This window comes from Lampetra planeri, chromosome 32 (genome assembly GCF_965212315.1).
Source record: "Lampetra planeri chromosome 32, kcLamPlan1.2.h2, whole genome shotgun sequence".
NCBI classification, from domain to species: domain Eukaryota; kingdom Metazoa; phylum Chordata; class Hyperoartia; order Petromyzontiformes; family Petromyzontidae; genus Lampetra; species Lampetra planeri.
In genome coordinates this window covers 9332427-9353789 of record NC_136138.1, presented here as the reverse complement: position 1 = coordinate 9353789, position 21363 = coordinate 9332427, and the positions used below count along the sequence as shown (strand labels likewise).

The 21363-nt window shown below is 49.2% G+C and overlaps 1 protein-coding gene across 1 annotated transcript in view; it reads right to left on the bottom strand.

Moving 5' to 3' along the window:
• The window catches only part of LOC144729421 (CTTNBP2 N-terminal-like protein), a 47482-nt gene that overhangs the window by 7218 nt on the left and 18901 nt on the right, over positions 1-21363 (bottom strand). Inside the window, exons 3-4 of the mRNA XM_078609692.1 lie at positions 15376-15648; positions 104-211 (exon numbers count right to left, since the gene is read on the bottom strand). Coding sequence (XP_078465818.1) covers positions 104-211; positions 15376-15648 — 381 coding nt within the window. The remainder of the gene's footprint in view (positions 1-103; positions 212-15375; positions 15649-21363) is intronic.

The following is a 21363-nucleotide window of genomic DNA, read 5'->3' as shown; positions in this document are numbered from 1 at the left end:
GGCCGGTGGTGCGGTGAGCGTATCATGGTGTCGAGAGTGAGCGGTGGAGGGTGAGCGTTAGCCGGTGGTGCGGTGAGTGTATCGCGGTGGCGAGCGAGCGTGCCTGCTGCTCCAGGCGTTCGCGCTCCTTCTCCAGCATGAAGGTGACGTCGTCGCCCTGCGCCAGATCCTGCGCGTGCCTCCGCCGCTCGTCCTCCAGCTCCTTCATGACCTGCTCGCCCGCAGCAGGTGTGCGCACGGAGGTGAAAGCGCTCAGGGATTTTGTTTTGCAGGTTTCATCGCGAACGTTCTACGGCCGTAGTGTCACGGGACGAAATGTCTGCTCGGAGCTGTCGCTGAGAAGCACATGACCCTCCGCGTTAGCGTACGGCTCGCAGAAGCATACATCACAGAACTACTTCTGGGCTCGCTTTAACCGACTTCTTATATCCACGCAATCGAGGCAGCGCTGCACTTTGTCAAATGCCCTGCTTCCGAGATGAGTTAATCGCATCACATTAAAACCAGCACTTAAATCAGAACTGAAATTCAGCCACATTAAGTGAAAACCAAATTTGTATTTGACAATATTTTTTTTTCTTCACATTTTCACCGACTGGGTTGAACCATCAACTCTCTACACTTGGGAACCCGGTTTAGTCACAGGCAGCTGACCAGATTCGAACCCAAGACCTCAGCAGTGGTGGCTCAGTGCTCTGAGCCGTTTCACGTATTTGTACTGTACAACATTTTTTTTTATTGTGCACTGTTCATGGAGGATTTTTTTATAATTCTATCTGCTCATAAAAAATACAATCACATTCAGATAGGTCCATTAGGTCCATCAGCCTTTCAGCCTAATAGATCAATGTTCTCCAGCAGCATTCTTCACGAACCCGCACTCACCAGCGTGGCGAAGTATGGTCAAGCAACCAACACAACCGACACAGTTTGGGCAAGCCGTCATCCAACAGTGGATCGACAAATGGCTGAAAAATTATAATTTCTCAAAAAAGTTTTTTTCACGTTTAGTCACGGTGATGACATAAGGTTTTGAGATGCAACAGTCTCTGGCAGGCGGTTGGTTATGAGCCCTCGACTCATCAAGCAACAGCACCCCGCACTTTGCATAGAAGCTCGCACGTCAATGGTTCCATAAATAGAAATAAAAATGAATGGCTGTCGCAAAGCAGATTAACTGCAATCGGACAGGTTATGAGAGAGACAGTCAACTCATGGCAACGATGGGCCAAGGATCGGCTTCGAGAGGCAGAGTTCCAGTCTAATAGGTTTACCGTGATCCGACAGCAAATCGCAAAACGTCTTCCCTTTACGTAAACGACTGCATCTGGACATCCGTGCACAGCCCCCAAATTTTTCAACAGTCGCCTTTTCCGCCGATGACGTAGTAGTCTTAAGCAATTCAAATTCTCGCTCTTGCCGGATAAAGTCTCCGACGTGTCTCTTCACGTTTTGCACGCAGCACATTGCAGAGACATGGCTTTCATAAAACGAAAGAAGAGGCTGCCGTAAAGGAAGGCATGACCCGAAAAACAATCGGTTGTTATCTTGGCTAGCCTGTGCTCTCCCCTACCCCTGCCAATGCCGTCAGACTCCAGATTGAGGCTTTGCGAGCGAGATAAAAGCATTTATAGTAACGATCAATCCGGCCATCACAGCACTGTCGTGATATACCTGCAACTGATGTTGAGTTTGAAAGCACGAGAGTGATACAGTACCGATGTCAGAATAGTGGCCCTGACTTAAATTTTAAAGACGTAACTTTAAAGAATAGGCTTTTTTTTGGTCATTAACAAAGTTTCGAGCCCAGGACACACAACACAGGTTTTTTTTATTCTCCCCAAGCGAAACTGCGTTTGTTTTTGGTTTGCGTCTTTATTTAAGCTGCACGCTGTAAACATGACGCACACTCTGAAATAAACTCGGTGATTTCCTGCTTAAAAGACCAGAGGCAGTGTTCGTCTTCTCCCGTTTACAGCCCTGAGCCAGTGGTAGAAGTTCCACATTCCTATGGTGGGGTCGAGTCTACCCATGGGACAGCCATTCTTGACTACCCACGAAGCGGTATATATTTTATCGACCCTGGAGAGTGATGATGGGCTGAGTAAACCCCCCGACCAGGATTTGAACTCGAAACTTTCGAGCTGCTCGCTCCGAAACATTCGATGTTTTACATCCCGTACTCACTCCTCCCAAAACAACCGCGACCCATGCATACGTACGTACGATAGAAATGAAAACAGTTTATTCATTTCTCACCAAACATACCACGGCGAACCGACGGAGGTTTATTTTGGGGTGTTCTTGTTCACGATGTTTATCACTGCACCACAGCACAGGGGCCACAGGGGGTGCGCGCCCAAGTGGACTTGCGAAAACACTCCGCTACTTTTGTTTTCCCAACAGACACCCTTCTTACTCTTAGTTCTTTCGGTAAAGTCACGTAGGTTAAAAATGAAATAAAAATTAATAAAAATAAAACAATAAAAATCACGACGTTTCGAAGGCAACACAAGTCTCCGTCATCAGGTGGGACCGTCACAGCCAGATTTACAGAGACTTGTGTTGCCTCCAAAACGTCGTGATTTTTATTGTTTTATTTTTATTAATTTTAATTTCATTTTTTACCTACGTGACTTTACCGAAAGAACTAAGAGTATGAATCCTTGCAGTCACGAAAACTTCAAATCTAGAATTAGACACCCTTCTATGTCTCAGCCGCTAAATGATGGATCCCTTGTTGCGTGCAATCTTTTCTGAACATCACTCAGCGGCCCAAACTGCACGTGAGTACGAACCCCATCCACCGTGTGTGTCACGCGCAGGAACTAACCTGAATGTTCCGTCACGCAAAACAACAAAGCCCGGCGGCAGACCTAATCACTCTAGATTTGAAGTTTTCGTGACTACAGGGATCCATACTCTTTGGTTCTTTCGGTAAAGTCACGTAGGTAGAAAATTAAATAAATGAAATCACGACGTTTCGGGCGCAACACAAGCGTCCGTCATCAGGTGGGACAACCACAGCAAGAAACGATTGCTGAAGTGGGCAAAAGGGCTGCCGTGACAAGAGGCTATATAGGTAAGAGAGGGGGGAGGATCCAGGGAGTAGAGATCGAGAGGGTGGGGTGTGGGGTAGGGGAAAGTGGAGCGCTGCGAGAGGGATCAGGAACAAGGCAAAGTATATATTTTATGCCTACGTGACTTTACCGAAAAACCTAATCACGTCGCTTGCACACACTCGCTGGCTGTCTCGGCTTTAAGCCCATGCCGTGCTGCCGCTGCTGCCCCACTCAGCAAAGTTTGTTTAAACTTTGTGCCAGAGTTGAAGAGTGGAATTTCAAACAAGAATCCGGGCCCCACACGGGGGGGGTGGGTGGGGTGAGCAAACACAAAATCCAGGTCGACCAACCTCGCAGGCTAAAGTTTACATCCGCCCGCAGGTATTGGTCAAGGAAATCCAAGTCTGTAGATTAGTCAGAGGGAAGCACCAAACGCCTTCCCATAAACAAACAACACTGCTACTGTCATTGCCTGAGGGCGTTAAGAGTCGCCTCTTCTCTCTGGTGCAACAGTGGGCTCCCAAGATTCTGCACGACAATCTGTTAAAAAAACAAAGACATCGGCAAGACAAAGGCTGCCCAGAAGGCATTTTTCCTGTCCGAATTGCATCACCTGTAATCCTGCACTGCCATTTGTGTCTCTTTTAACGAGCTAAATAAACTCTAACTATTTTAACTTTTTTCTTTCGCATTGAAATAATTTTTTTATGTTTACTCTTCCGCTCGCAAGAGAAAAAGAATAGCGCACAGCTGTTTACGAAGTGAAACAGCTGATTGGATTTCGATTTAAAGCTTTCGTGACTGCAGGGATTCATCTTCTTGGTTCTTTCGGTAAAGTCACGTAGAAGGGAAATAATAAAATAATAAAAATAAAACATAATAAAATAATTCTCACGACGTTTCGGCCACAACGCAAGCAGCCGTCCTCAGGTGGAGAACAGGTCTGTCGTTGTGGCCGAAACGTCGTGAGAATTGTATTTTATTATGTTTTATTTTTATTATTTTATTATTTCCATTCTACGTGACTTTACCGAAAGAACCAAGAATCTGATTGGATGTGGCAGTCTGGCAGATGCCGACAGTTACAGTGCTTCAACTATCTTTTGTTTGCAGCCTGTGTAGCTTAACCTGCTTGAGGCTTTCGCATTTCTATTTTGCTATTGTTACTATTTTTTTTATTTGACCAGGTAAGGCCCACTGAGCTATGTAGCTGTTTTTCAGAAGCGACCTGGCCGCTAATGATAGCTCAACGAAGTGGCTCATCGCCACGTGCAAATTTACTGCGGCCAACAACTCTAAACGCATTTTTATAAACGGGGAGGGAAAAACCGGAGGACCCGGAGAAAAATCCATGAAACCACGCGGAGAACACGCAAACTCTAAATATACAGCGGGCGTGAGGGTCGGGATCTAATCCAGGACCTCCTGCATACCAGGCGAGGGAGTTAACATCTCGCCACCGTGGCGCCCGTAGAGATATAAAATATATATAATTTTTTTCAATGTGTTTTTGGGTTGTGCGGCGTGTTGTTCGGCATGATGTCCGACGTTTCGTTCTGTGGCCATGACCCAAAGTTAGTGGGTCTTGCGAATATTCAAAACTTATATTTGTTTGCAAAATAATATTCCGGAAGAAAATCCCAACGATCAATTCCCACCTGGAACAAGCTCAATCTCGTCCACGTTCGCAAGCTAAGCATGGTTGAGCCTGGATAGCCACTGGATGGGTGACCACCATGCACACACAGGTTGTTATCGGGCCTTTGGGTCTACGTGGTGGGCAGCACAGGGCAGCCCAGCAAAAATCAACTGTTGACTGTACTTCTATGCTCCCGCATGTATGCTTCCCGCCTTCAACCCGCACTGACCAGCGTAGTCGAGTATGGCCATATAACCCCCCTGAATCCTCAACGGTGTAAGGGGGGGGGGCACAAAAAGGGCTGTGCACGTGCTCTCAATGAACACTGTTCCATCGTGCAACCCGTACAAGTAACTGCATTTAAAGATGCAAACATCACCACGTGTCTGTCTGGCCGCCTGGCAGGTGAGTGGGTGGGTGGGTGAGGCAAGCCGCAACCAGACGCATTGGGAAGTGTGTGGCACAGCGTTCGGAGAAACCGAGCTGCGACGTTTCACCAAACGGAGCCCAAATCAGCGGCGTAACAACTTGTCGTTCTTCCCCTGCCCCACCCCCTCCGCACCTCCGATTAGCACCGTTGGCTACGTACGGTGCGAAAGAAGTTCAACACACACACGTAGCTTTCACATCTCCGCCCCCCCCCCCCCCCCCCCGTTGGAAGCGGCTGGCGGGGGCGGCTCTCGGGGGGGGGGGGGGCACGGAGAAACAAGAGCGGCCGCGAGTAACGCGCGACGCGATAAATCGCCGCGAGGACAAAGCGACGCCACCGCCGCCGCAGATAAAACCTCGGAGAGCGCCGGGCCCCCTGCCGGCGTCGCCGCCTCTTTGAAAGGGGGCTCTTCGTCGCGCTCCGACGCGGATTCCCCGCGCGCCCACGTGGGCCCTTTGTGGCGACGCGCTCTGTCTCTCTCTCTCATCAAAGAGGAGGTTGTAGTAGCCGTAACCGTGGCGACCCGGGGCGAGGGTGCGTACCCACCCGGACGCACCCTCGCGCCGGGTTGCAGTGGGCAGGAGGGATGCTGAGAGAGGGTTCCAGGTCGCCACGGAGATGGGACGATTCGTCGACGACGAAGCCGTTTTAGTCGACTGAAAGTCGTGGCGGCGGACGGATTTTTTTGTCACGCGGTTGATGACAGCTCAACGGAGGGGCTTCTCGCGTGGAAATGTACAGCAGCCAAATACTCTAAACGCGTGTTTCTAGAATGTGGAGGGAAAAACTGGAGGACCCGGAAAAAAATCCACGCGACCCCGGGGAGAGAAAGAGACACGCGCAAACTCCAAATACACAGCAGGCGTCATGATCGACATCAAACCCACAACCTCCTGCACACCAGGCGAGGTAGTTAACATCTCGCCACCGTGGCATATTGCTGGCAAAGCCACCCACCACCCCCAGTTATCATGGAGCCTCTGACACCCGAAGCCGCCAAACGCCCCCAGTGGGACTGTCACTCACACGACGATCGCCCTGTCGCACAGCGGTCGATGTTTCGCAAACAGCGACTCGGAGAATTGGCAGGCCGAGGTCAGGCCCTGGCGGGTTGGCGACAGCTGTTGGCGGATTTGTTAAAACTTTTGTACGTTTTGGCAGTCGTTAATGTCAGGAGTTTATTTGGCGGGGTGTTCGTAACGTAGGCAAGCGTAGCAACGAGCCAAAATACAATACCGTGTTGTAGCAACAATCAATAATGCGATGCAAGCACCGCATTCAGCAAACAAGGGAGCAGTGGTGAAGTGGTTAGTGCACCGTGCTATGAACCTGCCAATAAGGAGTTCATTTTACGGCCACGGCTGACATCATTGGTGAGTGATGCCCGATACAGCATGGGAGGCTTCCAATGCATTGTGCAATCATTGCAGCAACAATTCCAAATGTAATACGGTATATTTAGCGGGTATCTTCACGGCAGTGCAGTAATGTACAATGTTGACTCCACGTTATGGGTGGCTGGTGGTTTATGCGAGCAGTGATCCACCGCGAAACAGCAGTCAGGGGTTCCTTTTTAGTGATTCTGTTAGACACGTTACTCAATTTCATATTTAAAATAAAACCTTTTTCCTTCATTCTGTCCACGCCTCCTAATTTTTCACCCACTAGTATACAAGGGAACGCCACATTTTAGTTGTTACACAAGTCACGTGTGGTGGGGTAAAGTGTGGGTACTTTACCCACACCTTCTGGCGAGCGTGGAAGAGTAGGCCAAAATGCTCCCTGTAGGGAAGTATCTTTTGATCGCAAGCCCCGCGGGTCACTGGGGGCCGCGTAGCCTTTAGTGCGGCCCCTGACGCCCATCGTCATCGTCACCGTGCTGTCAAACCCAACAATGGCTTCAAATGTCTGGCGGCCTTCACTCGCACTGAAGTCTTATCGGCAAAATTAGCCCCTAACCTCCCTGAAAATCAGTGAAGAACACTTCTAGAGGGGCTCTTTAGAGCTCCCTCTAGTGGAGACCCTTCCTCCAGCAGTGGCACGAGTAAGAAGTTGCAGGGCCGCACCTCAAACCACCCCTTACTTTTCTGAGTTTACATCCGAAGTCTCCCTTGCAGGTGAAACCTTTGCCTCAACGGGCTCTCACGATCTCAGGTTTCACGAATGTTTGGAGCATGCAAAATTTCCCCGGCTCATCCGCAAAGGAGGAAGCAACTCTGTAACATGAATCGACGTGCGTGCGAGACAGCTGAATCAATCGGAGGAAACACGAAGCTGCTCACGGCAGAGACAATGAACCTGTACCACTGGCCGTGCCAACCTGGACAGGTGCTGCGTAGGAGGTGTTTGCGGTTGGACTGTGTAGCTATCCGATTTGCTTTCGGGGGCTGTGTCGAAAGCAAAGGATACGCACTTCCGTGTTGTTCGGCGTGATGTCCGACGTTTCACCCTACGTGCTGGGAGCTTCTTGAGAAACTGAACCCAAGAAGTAAAACGTCGTCAGACATCACCCGGTGCAGCCAGACATCATGCGACACAAGACAGACATCACGCAGTACAGCCAGACATCACGTGGTGCAGCCAGACATCACGTTGGAGAGACTTAAGATGTGCTCGCTAACAGTGCATGCGAAACGATGCACAGGCTACTTTGTATTGTTTAAAAATATATTTTGTATACTTCAATTTGCATGCATGTCCGTGGTTAAATGTATTTTTTATGTTGGAACAGAATACAATAAATATGCATGCATTCACATTCTAAGCACATTATACAAGCGCATGGCTTGACATTCGTCTGTAACATGTAACCGAGCTTGACATTTTATAATTTTTCAAGAAAATCATTTTCAGTGAAGAAGAGAATGCGACACGGTGCGAGATTTTAAAAGAGGTAACCGCACGCTTGGTTGATCGTCGGAGGGATATCCGACGGACAATTTAGCAACGGACTTTAATCAACGGCTGCCCGACTGAGCTCCCACTGACTCAGGGCCTACTGAGACTCGGCTACATTTACATGACAATTTATATCTCTGCCCCAATAGAGCACACACACAATAGAGTGCTCAAATGAATAACCATCATGCAAGCTACTACACCCAATTCATATCGGAAATCTTTCAACCAAATATAAAATTCTCTTTTTATTGCCACATTGTAAATTTCACCACAAACACTATCTCGGCAGTGACCTTTCCTTGGATCAACAGAGTTGTTTCAGCGTGGGGTTTTTAAAGCGGATTAATTGCTTTGCTCAGCGCAAGTGCTCGAAAGATTAAAACATTAATCCTGCGGCGGAGCCCGAGATTTCTCAGCACTCGGCCTAAAGCTTCAGGAATCGGGCGAGCATTTCACCAGTGAGCCTAATGCACACGGGCTTCCGGAAGGGACGCAGGGGGGGGGGGGCAGAGGAAAAAAAAACAAATCATCAAAGCTCGAAGCCACGCTGTGTTGTCAGGAAACGGAGTCGATCAGGAAAACAAACTTTTTTTTTCACGCCAACATTTATTCTTCTTCTATCGCCGTTCCTTTATTTTTAGGAGCGCCGCGGTTGCGATCCGATCCTCGGGAGGGAACCTACACAGCTGCCGCTGCGCGCGCACCATCCCCAGGCCCACTTCACTCGCAATGCACGGCGGTGGAATGTTGGGACCGATACAGCCGCCGCCCCGGTCCCTGGCGAGAGCCGCCCACAACGGCGAATAACAAAACAGCCGCTGCCAAACGGATGGTGCCGATGGGGCTGACCAGAGGCGACGGGAGGGCCTCGTGCGGTTCAATCGACGGGACCGTTTATTTGCCGGTATCAAAATGGTAAAAAAAAATAAGAGGCGGCTTGTATACCCTCTCTGGCAGTAAAGCAGATCTCAAGGTGTTCCAACACCAAATAGATACAGCTATGGCAAGGCATCAAGTCTGCATTAGCCACGCATACTTGCCGCAAGAAATGTAAACAACATGCTCCGATAATAACATACGCACTGGTCTTCGAAACTGATTGGCCTACACCGGAGACGGCCGACTTTAACGGACTTGTCTCACCCGTATTAGACCAGACAAAGGCCAAATATATTTTCAGACCGAGCTTGTCTGCATGTTTTGCTACAGGTATGTGTGGTTAATGCACACTTGATGCCTTTTGCAAGAAGTTGTCTATTTGGTGTTTGAACACCATACACCTGTTAGACTGCCAGAAAGGGTAAAGCCTCAACAAAATGAAACGGGGCCACCACCGCTTGTCTGCTTTGCCTCCCTTTTCGTAGCTCGGAACCTGCCCCCCCCCGCCCTCCCTAACTTAGTTGACAAAGACCCCCCCTCCTCAGCCCGTGGGCCCCGGGGCAGTTTCACCGCCTGCACACTCGACGGGCGATGCCACTGGCATGCGCGTGCTTTGTGAACCCCCCCCCCGGACGTCCACTGGGTAGCGAGCCAATGCAAATGTGTGACCCAGAGGTCAACCGCTCTCCTGCAGGCATCCTGGAAGATGCCTTCTGGTCAAGTTTCCAGCCTGAAGACTCAGACGGTGACGGAGAAACCAACATCTTTGTCGTCGTCATCATTTGGCCGTGATCCATCCACTGCTGGATGAAGGCCTCACCAAGCCGTAGACGTGTCAAGCCGTCTCTCTCATCGTGCAACGGTGCAAATGCCGTTTTGCACAAAACTCATTATGTGCGTCAAATTACGAAATTTACACACAGAACTTTCGCAGCAGGCAGCGCATCGCCTTGTGTCAAAAGGTGGCCTCAGAAGATGATGTCATAGAACTACTTCCGAAGAGCCCACAATAGTCATTTTAGCCACACTAGTGACACGCCCCTTTGCATGCCTTGCAAGCGTGTTCATCACGTGGGAATCAACCCAATCAATACGGCTGTCTGCCTAGAGCTGCAACATGCCAAATTTAGTGGCAGACCAAATGAAGCATATATTTAGATGCTTTTAACATCTATGGTAAGGGGTAAATGTGAAGCCCTGCAATCACCTTCTTACGTCACAGCTGCGCAGCAGGCTATGAGAACCCGTTTTGTGTATGCTGGTCGCCCACTTTCCTTTTAAATTAATTATATTTTGGCCTACTCTTCCGCGTGGGCCAAGCCTCTCGGTAACTGCTGGTAAATCTCCGACGCACCCGAGGAGAAGTGCTGTGGGCTCTGCTGCGGCCGAGAAGGGTGACGTAAGACCTTGGGTTATGCGGCCCTCATGGTTCTCCTCTTCCCACTTTTCTTTTTGAAGTGGAAACGTCTTTGAACGGGCAACCAAACAAATCAGGAGGTTGAAGTCTCTGCAGAGCACAGGAATGTGTTGTCCATTGCAAACGCAGCGACGGACGGCACTGTATTCCAGCCCACGCTGTCCTCAGCTCCACCCTGGGGCCAAAACTAATGCGTGCTCTTACACATTGGGATGTCATGATGAACCCACGCATTGATGAATGATTATTGATTCTGACCCTAACCAATGCGTGCCCTTGTACAGCCCTTTTTGGTTAATCCACTGCTAGATGAGAGGCCTCCCCACGCCATGTGGGCCACAATAGGGGGTCCATTTGACCTTGCCTTACCACGCTGGTCAGTGCGGGTTGGTGAATGCGGGAGCATAGATGTACAGTGCAACAGTGGCTTTTGCTGCGCTGCCCTCTGCTGCCGACAACATTGAACAGCTGCACAGCATACTCTTAGGTTTTTTCGGCAAAGTCACGTAGGTAAAAATAAATAAATAAAAATAATTAATAATAGAAATAAAATAATAAATCACGACGTTTCGGAGGCAACACAAGTCTCCGTCATCAGGTGGGACCGTCACAGCCAAATTTACAGCAGCCTATGAGAGCCTGTTTTGTGCATGCTGGGTCGCCCATATAAGCGCTATCCAGGCTCGACACTGCTTAGCTTCCGAGATTTGATGAGATCGGGCATGTACCGGGCGATTTGGTCCAAGGCAACCGATGCAATGCATGCATCAAACTTCGTAATGTACAAATTAATGTATTTTTTATTTCACAAACATCATGTGCAATGGGTTCACTTGACACCTAACTAAAATCAGGGCCATTACATCAAGCCACAATGTATAATACAAAATAATACGTTCTGTAATTGAATCGCGGAATTCGGCCACGTACAATGACGACCTGGGGCTGGAGCGGTGGCGCAGTGGCTAGCGCGCTGTGCTCCGAAATCCGGCCACCTGAGTTTGATTCCCTGCCACGGCTAACATCGGTGGCAAGAAAAAAGATCCCAGGCAGCAGCCCGGGAGCCTCTCCGTGTCATCAACGCGAGCTGACAGGCGTGGTCACAGCATCATCATCATGGCTTGGCTTCGCGAACGAAGATCTAGGAAGGACATCCACGTCTTCTGCAAGCACGCTGGTGGCTGACAAGGCCTATGCGGGACAAGCAGGTCCTGCCACAACAGCTGCAAGCATAGGTCTGATCTGGGATGGGTGCTGAGGGATCATGGTTCTTCCTCCTTCTCCTTTTGTCCTCCATACGGGCCCTGCGGGTATCTTCGAAGAAGGAGGTGGCCTGGTGGACTGTGTGCCGCCAGTAGTTGCGATCAGCTGCTTGTGTTGCCCACTGACGGTGATCGATGCAGCAAGCAGTGACGGACTTCTTCAGGGAGTCTTTGTATCGCTTTCGTGGTGCCCCTATGTCGCGGCATAGCGAGGCCTCAAATGCAGCGGGGCATTGATGAAGGGAGCCACAATAATAAAATCTGACGGTTCTTATTTAATGAAGTTATACACGCAAAGTGCCTTAAAACCACGCGTGGGAAACCCGAGCCTGCAACTTAGTCAACGCCGAACTGACCGATCGGCACCAGCCAGACAGTAAAGCCGGATCATAACAATTTACAGGTCACCTGTGAAGTCAAGGGACTTGCATTTGAGATGCGAAGTCGCTCACTTCAGCACCGACGGTTTTTCCTTTCGCGAGCGGCTTCACCACCGCAAGGGTTCGCCGTGAAAATGTTAAGCGGGCGCTGAACAGTAACCATGTTAGCAGCGGTAAAAAGGTGAATAAGGAAAAGTGATTTGGAGGAAACTAATGGCCAGTGAGTGAGAGAGTGAGAGGCTGGAGTGAATCGGTGAGCGGTGGGATCATCGATCTACGTTGATTGACATCATGCCAAGTGAGGTAGGGAGACTCGGTGCTTCACCCCAGATATGGCAGCGCAGCACCGAACGCGCACCGGCGACAGTTTGGTACAACGCCGGCGACATGGGCGCCTCGTCGGACGGCGACGATGTCAGCTGCGCCCCCACGCCACCCTCTTCTAATCTGTTTAATCGAACGGGAAACTAAGTTTTAGAATGCCACGTCGCTTCGCGGAGGGCTTGGGAGCTCGATTGTATCTGACAGCAGAGTGAGTCGTTTGCGGGAACGTGCGACGGCGGCGCCTTGCGGAGAGAGCGAGAGAGAGAAGCGCGAAACGGCCGCGGCGACGAAACTCGCGCGCTCGCCGCCGCCGCCGCCGACTTCACGTGCGTTTATGTTTGACTTTTGCTTCCTTATTTATTCCTGGAGGGAATCCGATGAGCTATGAAGCTCTTTATCACCAATTTCAAGGAGTTTCACGGATGTCCAGTGGTTTATGAAGCCGTAAATCTCATTCGTTGAATCGGACAAACATTCCAATGTGGAACCTCCTTTAAAAAAAAAGGGCCTTGTGACCTAGCGAGGCTCTCCTGGGTAAATAATTGTCGAAGTCTGTTCATAAGAGAAAACCTGTGTAAATCTCATGACGTACCTCTCCTCCATTGTCTATTGCCGAGTCTGGCTAAGACACGCTCCGGGGCTGTCTCGTGCTTCCACGATTTCAACACTTTGGATGGGGTGTTTTTTTCACTCTCTCTCCCGTGAAAAAAAATTACTACCTGTCTGCGCGACCACTCAACTGCCTCGCCCCTACAAACAACACGACACCCACCGTGGAGTGTTTAGACATTCCTTTGTATTCTGTTACCTCGACGTGAAACCCACTGCATTCTCTCTCGTCCCGTGGTAAACCTAACACTTTCGTTCAACGCGCCGCACTCAATGACTAGGCCATGAATGATACGCAGCTTTTGTTCAAAATCAATAACTACATTAACGGTATTAATCGCAGCAAGAGTTGCGCTTTTCCATCCACTGCCAGATGAAGGCCTTCCCACGCCGCGCTGGTCATGGAGGCTATTTGACCGTACTTCGCCACGCTGGTTCCTGTGCGGTTTGGCAAAAGCCACCGGGTGAGGGTGTGGCGATGGTCTCGGGGACTAGCTGGGATGTCAGCCGTGGCTGGGAATCAAATTCAGGTTTGCCGGATTCGGAGGGCGCGGTGCGGTAATAAACACCCACGCCACTTCCCTCCTGCGGCTTACATTCAAGAAAAAAAAAGTATTTACGGACAAAAGAGTGCAAGGACACTTAAGACATTCACCTAAAAATAAGAAATATAATAGGCTATCTTTCTGACCCTGGTACTACAGCAGTTACCTACATTATAATATAATAAAGCACAGCCACTATAAATAAGCTCCATTTGCCGAAGCATCGCCTATCATAGCGTTACAAGCTGGGAGTGTTTGTTTGTTTGTGCACCACTGCCAATGCAGTATAACTCACTTTGTGTTTAACCACGACCCCCATGGCCTGCTGTCTCGAAGGGAAAACTCTGTTGGAACGAGTCCCAGAGAGCTCAAGGTCCACAGCGATTGCTGTCGATAGTCGTAATATGACATCACCAACGTACACCGGGGGATTGTCAGAGTTAAAGTTTAGCCCGCGCCCAGATGGGTACGTGCTGACAAATTGGACACCAACGCCACTTTAACACGTAGGCTTTCGCGACCAATATTATTCATAATCAACGTTTTTGGGTTTAGATCGCGTTATTTATAAATGTGTCGTAACCCTCCACCACCCGACACGGCCAATCAGTAAAAAAGTGTCACGTTGACAAAAGACAAATAGTTCACTGCTTTAGCCCACCGGTGTGTTGAAGCGTGAAACCACAACATTTACAATTTGAGTACGACCATTCTGGCGAATTGCCCGATGATGCTGGATGCAATTACCAGCGAAACGTTGTACTACTCAAATTGTAAATGTTGTGGTTTCACGCTTCAACACACCGGTGGGCTAAAGCAGTGAAACTATTTGTCTTTTGTCAACGTGACACTTTTTTACTGATTGGCCGTGTCGGGTGGTGGAGGGTTACGACACATTTATAAATAACGCGATCTAAACCCAAAAACGTTGATTATGACTAACGCCACTGCTTTACGAGACAGGGGCGAACAATTCGACACATGCTAAAGTGGTTTATAGGTGTGAAGCAATTCACAAACCACTCCCCCATGACGTGACGAACCGTCATAATTCGGAGTCACACTGTTTGATGAAATAACCTGTCTCTTTAATCTTTGGTTCTTTCGGTAAAGTCACGTAGGTAGAAATATAAAATAAAATATAAAATGATATATCACGACCAACTGTCTCTTTTCTGTCTTATTTGTGCCATCTCATTTGTATTATCTATTACATTCAGTTAGACTTTCACGTTTGCGGACAGAAAGCCCGACTCCACTGATGAATCCCAGCAAATGTAAACCACTAGTCCGCTGTCCACAAAGTGCGGAGCTTCTGTTACCCAGCCACCCGTGCTGTCGGCTCCCACACCCAGATTAAATAACTTTCTCTTAATCTCCACTTACGACTGACCACCTCTCTTCTATAATAAAAAGTAATACATTTCCCCCTCTTCTTATCTCATGATCCGCATGCCGCTATCTTGTGCGGTGGCTTGCGATGTAGTGGCATTTCGACACTATATAAATCCAAAATTATATGTACACACATATCTCCAATTACAATGCTCACGGCTGCCACCATTTGCTAATCTACCCACAAATATGTAGTTAAGTACGTGACTCAATACGGATTGGGTGTGGCTTAGGAAATGTCGTGTTTCAGTGAATGTGCTCAAAAGGCATCATAAAAAAAAAGAATGTGACTGTCCGTCTGTCTGCGCGTCGTCAATTTGCAGCAACCGCCTGGAGCGATTCACACACGGCACTTTAAACCCAACAGCCCGTGTTTGATTTCCGGCCATGGCTAACAACAGTGGCGAGCAACAACTAAACCAACTGACCAAATAACCACGAAAGCCCCACACCAGCGGCGTGAGCTCCAACCGTTAGAGGAGCCGACGCCCATCCGACCTCTGACCCCACCTCGCGAGCGCGCACGCCGCACCTTGCAGTGCTGGCTCTCGATGGCAGCGAGTCGTGCGGTGACGCGGTCGCGCGTCCTCCTCCACTGCTGCACCACCGTATCGAGCAGCGCCGCCGGCGTGGAGAGTCGGTGGCGCGAGCCCCCGGGGGTCCCTCCGGGGCTGCCCGCGGGGGTCCCCTCGTCCCCCCCGTCGCCGGCTTCGCCCAGCTCCCAGTCCCGCTGCAGCGCTCGCAGGGGGTCGCCCAGGCGGTAGCGGCCATAGCGCTCGTGCATGAACTCCTCCCGGCTGTGCGCCTGGAAGAGGGGGCATCGGCGGCGACATCGTCAGCATCGTCGTCACTATCGTCGTCATCGATGGTTTCATTATCATCGGATTTAGCCTTGTGATCATCGCTGTTATCGTCATCATTATCAAAACCATTCATGCTATTATAATCAGGCGTGTAAAGAGTCTCCCTCTTCACATTTAAATTAATTGCCACGACTCGGGGGTCATGATTTAGGAATATATATTTTCTTCTCGTACACGGCAGTGAACGGAGCATGCCTAGTGGCTGCACGGGTTATGTAAACGCATTTATCTTCCTGTGACGTGTAGAAATGTTACAGACACCGATTCTCTCGCGCAAGATTCGACGTGTGCGTAATGAACACAAGCGATCAGGCGAAGCATCGTCACAGGGTCCCTTCAGCGTCCAGATCCCGGGTACTGCTTGGATGAGCGATCTCGAGCTCTTACTATCAACCGGGGTCTGTCCGGGTCAGTGATCCCGGAAAATATTTCCACACCCGGCACACCATATCCAGCATACCTCCCGCTCTCATGGCTGCGGCAACAAGTGACGTGCCTACTCCAGTCGACCAGCGGCCTGGAATATATTCAGTGATAAAAGAAGCTCAGGTGACCACCACCAATGGGAAGAAAAAACCAGGTGGTGTATATAGGTTGTGACTGCAGGGCTATGTTGTGGGCAGCTGAGAGCAGTGCAGACAAATTGAAATTGTTGTGCTGTACTTCTATGCTCACGCGTCCACGCCTACTGCCTTCACAGCCTGCGCTGACCAGCGTGGTCAAATAGCCCTCGCGCCCTCGTCCGGCAAGTTAATCGAATATGTGCTGTACAGTACTTCTTAAATTATTATTACGATGATGATGATGTACTAGAGAAGGAAAGGATGTCTACATCACAAAGGCCGCCTTCACCTAACTGTAACCCAACGGGAAGTTGCAGGGAGCAGCATGGAAATGACAGCATCCCGCGCGCCACGCAGCTGCAAGGCAACAGGGCGAGGAGAGGCGCTCCTCCTCCTCCCCCCCCCAGCGGCAGAAAACAATTCCGCTGCCGCGTCCCAAAATGAAGAGACGCGATACGCGCAAACAGCGACGGTGGCGAGGCACCGCCGGCCGTGCGCTGTGACGATGCCGACGCGATTTCCGAAGCGCGTTGAGGATTCTTGCGCGTTTCGCCGAAATATACGTTGAAGTTGTTATAAATGACAGCCCCCCCCCCCCTTTGTCAACCAACTGGTGTTCACGTGGGTTGTATGCATCTCGAACTTCTTTCCCACCACACGCAACCAACCGTGCTAATCGGAGGTGCACTGGCAAGTGTACAGCCCAGTTCGCTAACCACTGCGCCACCGCTCCACCACACTACATATTTTACAATGAACAATTTTACTTCACACGCCATTGGTTGAGAAGAAGAATTATTAGAATATTCCTGCTGCGTCATTGCATTCGGAATTGGCACAGCCTATGATCGCTTCAACTGAAATCTTTACTTTGCGATGTTTCCAACGTTTTATTTTACATTTAAACGCGTAATGTAGTTCTCTTCGCCCTCGTACGGCGTTCTGATGTGGTTGCAATTAGACGCTGCATAAAGTTAAATTGTTTGCCGTTGCAGACAGCTTTGCGTGCATAAATATTATAATTTAATGTTGGCAGGCACACACTTGTTTCTGGCTGTCGAATTAGCAGCACACAGCTCGACTAAGTACTCCTAATTTGGAAACGGGTATAAGATTAGTGTCTTGTGTTGTGTTTAGCATAACCATTACACAAACTACTCCATTCAAGTACTCCACACACACACATGGCTGAATGATGATAATGATGATAATACTATTGTATTGTGTGTTTGTGCCATCTCAGAACTGCACTGAAATAATTTCATATCCATCTGCCTTTTCTCCTCACAACTATCATTGCAAAAGACACATTGTCCCAATCTTTAAATGTTGACCTTCTAAATCCCATTAGCCACCTCCCTTAACGAGGTCAAATCGTTCGAGTTGGCTGTTACCTGCGAAGGTTAAACCGAGGCAGCCGAGAGAATGAAACGAAAAATGGTCTAATCGGATTCACCTGTAATGGAGGCAAAGTCATTTTTGTGTGAATATCACCAACGATGTACGCCGCTTAAAGTTACGTTAAAACGTACCATTACCACAGTCATACTGCTGTGAATACTGGCCTTCCAGGTTGAGCAGGCCAGTAGCATGAATGATCATTGATGAACATCAACGTTAATTAAATGCGTTGACATTAAACATTAAAGGGTGCCACGGCAAAGAGATGTTTACTGCAACAGAGAGGAGAATCTGCCTCACGTGTAACCCACCAACGCTCCCGCTCATCGGCCTGCGGTGCATGACCAGCGTTTTAGAATTGGCTTCGTCCCCATTTAGAGGCAGCCACATTCAGGTAAACGATGCACACCGACGCATCTGCAATGACGATAATCACTCTTATTCTTAGGATTTTTCGGTAAAGTCACGTAGCAGCTTGCTTCAGCCGCACCGAACCTCACAAAAAATAATATTCAGGGCCTACCTTGGCTCCTCCCACCCTCAACCAGTATATATACAAATACTGTTTTCTTGGTATTTCTCTCACTTGATACAGCTATCGTGCTGTGACGGTTCCACCTGAAGATGGAGGCATGTGTTGCCTCCGAAACGTCGTGATTTTTATTTAATTTTTATTTAACTTTTATTAATTTTAATTTTTTACCTACGTGACTTTACCGAAAAAACCTAAGAATATGAATCATTGCAGTCACGAAAGCTTCAAATCTAGAGCTAATCACTCTACCCGGGGGACGCCTCACGGGAGCCTAAAGACTCTCCCCCCCCCTGCCCCCCCCCTCTTTCACAAGTGCCCTGTTGCATTGGGATAATTTTGCCAATTCCATTCATGAATTGTTTGGCTTCACGTATACGCACGTTGAGCTTCTTTTGCACCGCACGTAGCCGACCGAGCTAACCGGAGGTGCGGGACGGGGTGGGGGGACACAGCAAACTAAACACACACAAATCAGTTCTAAACAAATGACTTTGTCAATCTGTGCGAGGGAACATGAGCAAGTGGAGAAGACCCCCCCCCTACCCCTGCACATTAACACGTGGAGGTGACGCTCGGCACGGCAATCTCCTGGCCACACCTCGCAGCCTCCCACCTACAGCACCTGGCAAGCCCTGGTGGTCACCCGCCCAAGCACCAACAGAGTCAATGCTGCTTAGCTGTTAAGATCCGATGGGATTGGGCACAATTATTGTGATTTGGTCATAGGCTAGTTCATCATATGTGACTATGTATTGTGGTGTGTTCCGATTCGGTTCTTTGGTTCGTGGCCTGTTGGCACGTAACTATGCATCGATTAAAGCCAAATCGTGCGCGTGAAAACACACAATTATTTTAAATTCGTATGTGTAATCGGTTCACTTAAACGCTGCAGCTGAGCAAGGCGTGGTGGTGCAGCGTTTAGCGCATTGCGCTCATTAACCCGTTGAGATTCATTCCTGGCCACCAATGACAGCAGTAGAAAATAATGTCTGTATGTTGAACGTCTTTAACACCGTATATAGCCAACAGTGATAATTGGAGATGCGGGGGGGGGACAACAACGAAAACACACAAAACAACTGTTTGAAAAAAAAATAATTAAAACTAGATTTTAAAATGCATAGCTCCAGTGGCTTCCTGATATCAGAAGGAACATCAGCAGAAGAGCATCTGAAAGGGCATGATGCGGTCACTATCTTTGTTTGATGGTTAGCCAAAAGCCGCTGCTGCTGCTGCTGCTGCTGCGAGGATGACCACAATTGGTGTGACGGTTTATGCTCCTTGACGAGATTAGCGAGGTGTTGTGGTTAATTTGTGGCGAGCACTTTGCGTGTAACGGGTGCGAACTTAAACCGTGCTAATCGGAGTAACAACTGAACCGGTCCTGGACACCGCCGTTCACCAACCAACCCGCACTGACCAGCGTGGTGAAGTACGGTCAAACAACCCCACGAAGGGCCACGGCACGGGACGGCCTTCGTTCAGCAGCGGATTAACTCGTGGCTCTAAATGTTGCGAGGTGGTTTAGTCAGCCGTCAGTGTCGGCACCCGCAGGACTCTTCGTCGCCTTAAAGATTCGCAGTTCCCAAGGCCCATGGGGAATTGCGAACGGTTAAGAACACGAGGGCGTTCGACCAAAAAAAAACATTATCGTTGTTGTACAAAGGGTCCTGCGGGTGCAAACACAAATGTATATAGGAAGAAAACAAGTAAACCCGTAAAAACAAAGTTTTTCACTATAAATCCTTTATATGCGTGGCGGCTAGAGTCTTCTCGTCCTCTGGCTTGAGATGGCTGCCACCTATGGGTCAGATGATTGTCTGCCAGTATTAAGCAATTGGTAATTAAATATTTAATTTGTTTTCCCTAAACAGTGTAAAATTTTGGGAATTTTTTTTCACGAACATTAATTGTCTCGCACAACGAGTCTGTGTGGAAAATGTCAGCTCGATTGGATCACGGGAAGTGGGTTAAAAAACGACCGAAAGATTTGCACGGTCGTAAGCAAGCAAGCAAGCACGCAAGCAAGCAAGTGAACTTAATATAAAGGATTTTAAAAAAAGGAGGAACCCCCTGCAGTCACAAGAGATTTCACAAGCACAGAATCAGATCGTCGGAACAATGACAATTCATCGAACCGCGAGAAGGGGACCACAACTTGTCACAGGTCCGGCGAGCTGCAGCGTTGTGGCTGTCGTACAACACGAAGCTTCGCTTGTGCCACCGAGATGAGTTCAGCGCACCGCCTCTTTTTCTTTACATCAAAACTGTAAACACACGTTTTTTGTCAAATAAATAAATAACGACCTCTCGAAAGCCGTTCCTCTCACTCTCTCCAGCGTAAACAATTCTCCGCAGAGTAGACAAAGGCGGCCTTCATGCCAGCTTCCTTCCACAATTTCCCGCTGCCTACCGGCCCCAAGGAGAGAGAGAGAGAACACAAAAAAAACTAAAATTCCTGCACCTCCCATCGCAGAGCCCCTTTGGCCTGTAACATCGCACTGCCACATCTGACACGGGCTTGCCACGACTGCCAACACCAATACGTATTGGGAACATTTACGATTTCCTACATGATCCCTTGCTATTATTCTTGGATGTGTTGCATCGAATGCAGTGCTGCTGCTGTGGCTGCTGATCTTGTCGAAAGGCGAGTTGGAGCGCTGTCTGAGTGGACCAGCAGGCCTGCGGGACTGCTGCTGCTGCATTAATGCCGACAGCCGGGCGATCTGCCGCTGCCCGAGCAGTGAAATTAGACCCGCGACGCTCAACTGCACGGTGCGCGCTCTCGTCAAAACCATCGTACTGCCCCCCCCCTCCCTCCTCCACCGCTTTCACCGACAACCACCCGCACATTTAAAGCAGTCATTATTTGCAGCAATTTCTTTAATTTCTTTCTGTGCAATCGGCGTTGGAGGAGTAAAATGATTTCCTGGGCGGCGTCGCTGGGGAGATCATTTGTCACTTTAAGCATAAAAGCGCGTACAGTAATGACCCCAGCGAATATAAGCTCAGGGACCACAGACGCATATCCCTGCAGGCACAAACTCGGAAAGAGCAGAAGAAGAAAGACTAAAAAAAGCACACCGAGAACTGGTTTGCCCAATCCCACAATGCACCGTGTTACCAGGGTACCCATTCCCTGCAGCGATGAGACA